Source organism: Numenius arquata, chromosome 10 (assembly GCF_964106895.1).
Source record: "Numenius arquata chromosome 10, bNumArq3.hap1.1, whole genome shotgun sequence".
Classification (NCBI taxonomy): domain Eukaryota; kingdom Metazoa; phylum Chordata; class Aves; order Charadriiformes; family Scolopacidae; genus Numenius; species Numenius arquata.
The window spans coordinates 37,173,791-37,181,432 of record NC_133585.1 but is presented as its reverse complement, the minus strand read 5'-3'; the positions used below and the strand labels follow the sequence as shown (position 1 = coordinate 37,181,432).

Below are 7,642 nucleotides of genomic sequence, written 5' to 3'. Positions count from 1 at the left end.
TCGTCTGTTTTGAGGATCACGACAGCTTTGCGTGTGGGGTGCTGTGCCCACAGCGCCGGTCACCTGCTGAGAGCTCGCATTGAATTAGGTTACATTATAATTGGATTTTCCGAAGGCACCGCATTAGCATTTTCCATGATCTCACCCTTATTAGCCAAATCACTAATCAGGAGTAGCACGGTTATATTGTTTCCTGGTTAAACTGTCTGCTGCCGTAGTGTATGTAAGCCAGCTCCAAATTCACACAGAGATGAAAACTCCTACCTCTCTAATAGAGACTCAGGAGTTTATTTTGTCGTTGGTGTTGCAGTCGAACTCTAATTTCCAATAGTTCATGAGAAAGCAGTTTCTCTCTAGAGGCTGGTTCACTCAGTGCTTCTCTTGTGTTCTTCCTGAGTCTGTATTATAAATTAGGTATGTCGTTTCGTTAATCAGTGTAGGCAAAAGCAGCATCACTGTAAAAGGTAACAGCAGAAAAATCCTTTCCCATGGATTGTTCCCTGTTGTGTCCAAAAATCAAATGCTCAACATGTTTAATCCTGTAAGGTTATTATTTTAATGCACAGGCCTTTGTAAATTGATGGGAATGGAAATACCTGTTCTAAAAGCAGAAATGACACACACAGGCGATCTCTAACTGATGACTGTCTTTGTACAGCTCAACAAGCTGTTTGTGTGGGAGCTTAAACTCATATTAAGTATTTCTGAGCTGTAAGGAAAGTACACAGGACATCTCATGTGGCCTTATGGTGCAAAAATCTCAGTTCCTTCTTTCAGGTGGGATCCCAGCAGGATCAGGGACCTGCCTGAAGGGAAGCAACAGTCTTAGAAGCAGATTATCAGGTAATGTTTGCTGAACATCCATTCATCACAATTTTCTGAAAAATTTCATAGTCTAAATACATCTTCATTTACAGACCCAGGTTTTATTCTCAGGTTAGAGGTTACACAACGATGTTTGGATTCAGTACAAGAATAATTTGGAAATATAAAGCCATTTGCATTGAGAAGTTAAAACCATTAAACCTTTCTACTAAAATTCTTCTGAAACAAAAAGGTATACACAAAAAAACCCCCCTATGATTAATTTTCTTATAACTTTGGAGCCAAAACAGAAGGAGAATTGGCCTTGACTCAAAAAGGAGAGTAGGCACATCCTACCTGGCCTGGCATGAGCGGTACCCTCCTTACAATTACACAAATGTGTTAAAACTGTGAAGCAGATTTCCTTTTTACCAAACAACCACGAAAAAGAGTACAGAATTCAAGATGATATATCAACAAATCATTCTCTGGAATCAAATAAAAAAGACTATATTTCTCAAACAAAACAAAAAATATCACAACACTATTGAGTTTATAAGCTCTTGAATTCAAACCAGATGCAACTGTCTCTTAATAGCTGCATCTTTTCTCACAAGGCTTTCTAACAGACTCTCATAGGCAGCACAAACAGCATCTTCAGAACAAAGGGCAATAACACTTCCCAGCAGAGTTTAACTGGATCCTGAGGATCACTAGGCTGTATGATCTGCTTTTCTATTGTCTTCGCAGGGATTTCATCAGGCATAAATAACATGCACTCAAGAGATAAGGAGCTAGGGGCAAAAAAAAAAAAACCAGAGCAAAACAGAATACTGAAGTTACAAGACTAGCTTGCAGCCTTTGGTCTACACTTCTCTAGGTCATAGGCTGTCAGCGATGGGCTCCCTTCTCCGAGGATGAATCTGCAAAAGTAAATCAATACAAATTATTTTGACATTGAGAAATACAACTCGCTTATGGTTAATTTCCCTCTATTTTGTAACACACACACATATCCCCGGAGCCAATACTGTGCATCTTTACAAGTCTGTAATCACTCCAATACAAATGGCAGTAAGTGTGAAGAAGCAAAAGAGGGCATGGATATCATACAGTGCACTAGTAGTCTCTCTCAACTTTCATCTAGTCCCAGTTGTTGATACAGAGCAAACAGTAGGGTCTAATAACCTAAAGCCCCTATGTAAAATCTTTCTAGACCTGTAAAAAGAAAAGCTGACATTGAGCACTGCTCATAGGTATACATTAGCATTAGGTGCACCCAAGAGAGTAGATAAGCGTGACAGAGGGAAGAATTAGGTAGTAGTACCTACAGCTAAGTAGGTGTCTGTGTTTCAAAGATGTGTTTGATAGTAACTCACTCAAGCTAGGAAAACAAAATAAAATTTAAGAAAGGAAATATACTATTGCTGGTGTAACACACACCTCCTTCCTGAAGTTTCAAAAGATTCTGGAAATGCTGTAACACATCGCTAGTAGCACACACACACACACGCATACGGTATTTCGCTTACAAGAGAAACATTAAGAGTGAAATATTTCCAGCAAGGTTTTGAATTTGCCTCGGAGAATTGCTCTGCAGCTGCTCCACAGTAACCCCATCATTCACTTCCAAACCCACAGTACTGATGATATCCAAATGTATATGAAAGAAAACTTGATCCAAAAGATCCACATTTGTAGCAAGTGGCAGTATCATGAATCATCAATTTTGGTGACATCTTTTCCTTGCAGGTATCAGAGCTAAAATTCATGTTATTTGTTCACAAAACCAGGAAGAGCAGCAATTAGCAGATGAGTTGTTTGTGCAAGAATGATAGATATAGGTATTTGTGTGTCCATTTAATTTCATGTAAGTAGACCCCTATAAGACCTAAGAGGGTAGAACAAAACTTTTCTAACAAGAAATGTGCTTCCAAGCTTCACATCAAATGGTGGTATTTATATAACAATATAATGTGGGGAAAAAGAAAAGAAAAAAGAGAGGACTTGGATATTCAAACATCTCAGGCAGCTATACAGTGGGGATGCCCTTCAATTATCTTTGTTCCTTCCCAGTCCCGAGTCCCACTGGGACACACTGAAGTCACCCTGCTTATGCCAAGATGCTTTTGGCTCCTAAAGTTCTCGCCCAGCTCATGCAAACCAGCAGATACCACAGCACGGCAGACACGGTCTGCCAGAGAGGAAAGGCAAACATGGTATAACATGAAGTTCCCAAAAACAAAGAGTGTGGCTCACTTGGGACAGCATTAACCATTCAGAAAACATTCTGGCTATTTCGCAGTACGAGCAGGCTTCAGAGCCCAGCACAGAGTACTTATACACTTAAAACACATACAACAGGTCAAAGGAAGGTGGACTTGATATAATGAGGGTAGGTAGCACTTGGCTGCTACTTTAATAAGCAAATGGAATGGAATTAATTTTTACATCGCTTCCTTAGATGATCAACGAGGAGCTAAGGATATTTCCAGGTAGCAGAGGCATGCTTCATCAAGTAACCATGAAAGAGAATGATTCAATAAAAAAAGCCACCACCACATCACCTATCACCAGAAGACCACCATCAACATCCCCGATCAGACAAGTTCCCTTAAATGCCTTGATTCTTCCCTATGTTTCATTCTCAAAGGAAAAAAAATGCCAGTGTGTGTGATGCCATTTAAAATTTAACAGGTACTGAATGATTAATCCTGATACATTGTTTCATAGAAATAAAATTATCAAATCATGCAGCTGTTTAAATTACATATCCTGGTGCTCCTCACATGAGAGTTTTCTGCCTGGTACTCTGAAAAACTGCAACATGTTCTGTGATCTTTAGCTCAAACTGACTTCTGAAAAAGGCAACTTCTCTCCTTCTGGAGTTAGAAATTAAAGGTGCACTAATGGCCTTGTTGTTACATTGCAGTAGCAGAAATCAAGTTGCATCAGTAAAAATCCTGAAAATAATCATATTTTTATTCCCAGTGGGGATGGCAAGCTGCTAATTAAATCTGCTTGACTAGTTGGGAGCACTGACAATTTCTAATGTAAAGTATGCACTGAGGACAGGCTAATACCAAAAATGTTTAGGGTCTGGGATTTTTTCCAGGAAAATTAAGATGTCAGTTAATTGACTTTTTTTCTGCCTGGCTTTCATTGAAGACCTCCACAAATCCATTTTTCAGTTTTTCATTTCTCCCTCCTTCCCCCACAGATGTCACTATCTTCAGTGGAAAACCCCACACTTCTCTCTCTCCTCTTCTTCCAATTAGCTGTAATTATAATAACATTAGCAGAAAAGTAGGTACCCTGAGGGCAAAAATCTGGAAAGCAGCAGAGTGTGGAAGGGAACAAGAGATGATACTATAATGAAAGTAAAGTGGACACATCACGCTTCTTCACATGCTCATCTGGGCATCCCTAGGGCTTTGCAGGTTGGTTTCTGCTTTCCCTAGACATGCCAAGCCAAGGTGGTGAGCGGCTGCTCTTGCCTCTCTCACAAGCCTCCAGAGCTTGAACTGGGAGGCAGGAGAAGGGCTACGTTTTGGGTTCCCCTGTGCCCGGCATCATAACTGGATCCAAAATAAAAATGTACAGTTTAGGTCAAAGAAATCTGGTAGTTATAACTGATGTTCTGAAGGGGTAAAGGGGGTTCTTAAATATATGTACCGAGACTCTTTCTGCCAAGAAAACAAATACAGTAAGATTAATTTGGAAGTGAAAGAGGCAATACATGCCAGCAGTTGCGGCATGCAAAAGGGTTCTTGCTCTGAGCAGACTTTGAGCAATAAACCTCTTTTCCAGAGAATTTTTCATTAAAAAATTGGGTTCAGGGAAAATCTCCAAAATCAATCTTTTTTCCAACTGTCTTTTCAATTTTGCACAGTTGGATAAGGAAGTCAACACTGCTTGCCAAATAAAGTGACATTAAGTACACTTGCTGGAAAGCTTTCTGCCTTTCTCCTTTAAAAGGGGGAAAAAAACCAAACTTCAACCAAAAAACCCCCCAAAAGCCACAACTAAGAATAAAAAGATTGGAAACCAGTTCCAGCAACACTGAGTGACAGAGCACAGAGAAACTTAGGAGTTAATGTCCCTCCTAAGGCAGCGTTGCTGGTCAAACAAGGCTGGAAGAATTTAAGCACAGTTTAGGACCAGACTTTCTGCACAGCAAAGTACCTGGGGAGGGACCAGCCCAAAGGCGTGCAGGAAGAGGTATTCTCTTGGAAATACATTGCTGGTGCAGTGAGACAACATCTCATCAACTTTTTCCTTAATCTCTGCCTGCCTCCCATCGCTCACCTTTTCACACTGCCCTTCTCTCTTTATTGTGACCCTCAAGGAAACACCTTTGCTTTTTTGGAAGACTGGCAATTTCCCCTAAGCCTGCTTTGCAGACAAGGAGTTGTCTTGTGAGGACTACCTGAATGGTCTTTACCTGGCAGCCTGATCTCCACGGCAGCCCAACTATGGAACATGGCTAGACACACAACATTCCTATCCATCTCTTTACCCTGCCTGCTCTCAGCCAGAGTATTTCATATTTGGGAAGATATGGAGAAGAAATGTTTATGTTCACAGACAAGTTGAACTGTGGTGTGAGTTGTCTGAGTTTTTAAGCAATTTAACAAGAGGTGCAACATGAAACTTTCTGGATACAAATGGGAAGAAAATGCTAGTAAAATCAGGCCAATAAATCTGAATAAAGCCCACATCCTCCTATTTGCAAACCGCCTGCTGAATACTTCTGGATTCAGCTTGGATCCCAGTGGTGGCATGGAAAACTGAACTCTTGACGAGACTGCAGCGTGAAAGAGTAGGAGGAGTTAAACCCTCTGGGTTAAACCCTCACCTTCCTGTGACCATGCAGACATACAGATGACAGGCAACTGCATCCTGCGGTGCAGTCTGGCATGAAAGTCACCCCAGACCATGGGCATGCCTTTAGTACCTGTTGCACTGTGAATGGCAAAGGGTGTGGAATACACCAACTCACTAAACACATCACCAAGGACAGACATTTTTTCCCATCCATTTTGGAAAATTATATCTTACGTTGTTAGTAATGTTTCACTGTCCCACACAACCCCTGGCAGGTCAAAGTTGTTTCCATGCTTCCCAATGGAGAGGCTATGGTTTTTAACCTATGAAGCCTACTAAAACCATTTCTAGGGTTCCAAAGCCAGAAAGGCCTCAATGGTTCTTTGTTAACTTTTAAGTGAACTCCCTAAAGCCAGAGACATGTTTTTGAAAAGAAGTTGAGTGGTCTGTATAAAGCAGCCAGGAGGATCATGAACTTCTAGTTAAAGAAGGCAATTCAACAATAACTGTGGGCAACTGTGAACAAATAATAATAATAATAAATTCATAAAATAATTTAAATCTTGATTACTGAATCAAAAAGATTAAAAAAGGCCAAGTCTTATCCATAGAATCCCTTCCCGAACCCCAGAATGTCTACATACAGCCAGTAGTTCTTATTTTACTTATCTAGGCATACAGAGGGGGAAAAATGTTAAGTAAATGTAATCAAACACACATACCGGGTTTGCTAGTTGTGTTTGGTCACCTCCCCATATTCATACACAGACACTCCTACCATCACATTTCCATGCCCTACATGAACCAAGGCAGGGATAAAACACCTGAGTACACTGTTGCATCATGCTCTGAACTCTGTGTTCAAGGGGATGCTGATGTGATTTCAAGGCTGAGGACTGGTCTCTCAAGTCACAGCAGCCAGCCTGTGGCAACTCTGGGAATAACTGTCTCTCTCTGTAGAGCAACTTCAGCCTTATATACCACAAGGGCTACAAACCCTTCTCTTCATCCAGATTCTTAACTGGCTGATAGATACTTAGCTGTAAAACAGAGGTAGGTCGCTAAAACCAACTCCTGTCCCGGTTTGAAGTAAAACCGAACCAATTCTCTGTTCTGCAACTTTACATCCTAGCTAGGCCTCCTCTAACTCTCTGAAATTAACGGCATATTGTGGAGAAAAACTGCTCGTTCTCAGAATGATAAGACCAGTGTTTGTGCTCCGTGCCAAGGAATGGTATGCAGGGAGGCCCTTGCTTATACTTATTGCCGTAACAACCAAGGTCAGCCAATTTCCTTATTTGCCCCCTTAGAGGGTCAGAAACGGAAAAAACATAGAGGGGTCACATCGGTGGGGCGGAGTGGACAGGACAGGTAACCCAAACCTGACCAACTGGGGTATTCCATCCCATCTGCCCCATGCTCAGTATAAAGGCTGAGGGATCAAAGGGTCAGCCCCTTCCTGCGATGGCTGACGTCCAGGGAGGACTCTGTCTGTTCATCTGCCTTTGATCCCGATCCGTGGGTTCCTGACTCCAGAGCTGGAATCCAGTTCCCATTCGTCACTGAGTCCAGTCTGGGACTTCCCCAGTGCCTGCCGGTGATGTGACTGTCATTCTGGGAGCTTGATACGGTTTTGTATATGTTGTATCTATTTCATTATTTTTCTTCTTTATTTTTATTTTAATATTAATTCTTCATTAAAGTAGTTTAGTTCATTCTAAACTTCTGAATCTCCTTTATCTCTTTCTCCTCCTCTCTCCTCTTTTTGGGGGAGGAGAAGGGGGGGGGAAGGGCCATCTGTCGGTCCGGTTTTGGTAAATTCGGCCGAAACCACGACAACTCCTTATGCTCTTTTCAGTAGGATTAAATCCTTTAATGGCCCCTAGATAGTCTAGCTGCAAAATACACAGACACAGATTAATTTACCAACAAGAAATGCGGGGTGGCTCTGAGATGTTTTAGTCAAAGAATCGAGGACTGCTCAGCACATTTGTCACTCAACGGACAAATT

At 41.4% G+C, this 7,642-nt stretch overlaps 1 protein-coding gene across 1 annotated transcript in view; it reads right to left on the bottom strand.

Moving 5' to 3' along the window:
- Positions 1-1,695: 1,695 nt before the first annotated feature.
- Positions 1,696-7,642, bottom strand: part of TNIP3 (TNFAIP3 interacting protein 3) — a 51,763-nt gene continuing 45,816 nt past the window's right edge. Inside the window, exon 13 of the mRNA XM_074154990.1 lies at positions 1,696-1,727. Within this exon, the coding sequence (XP_074011091.1) occupies positions 1,696-1,727 (32 nt within the window). The remainder of the gene's footprint in view (positions 1,728-7,642) is intronic.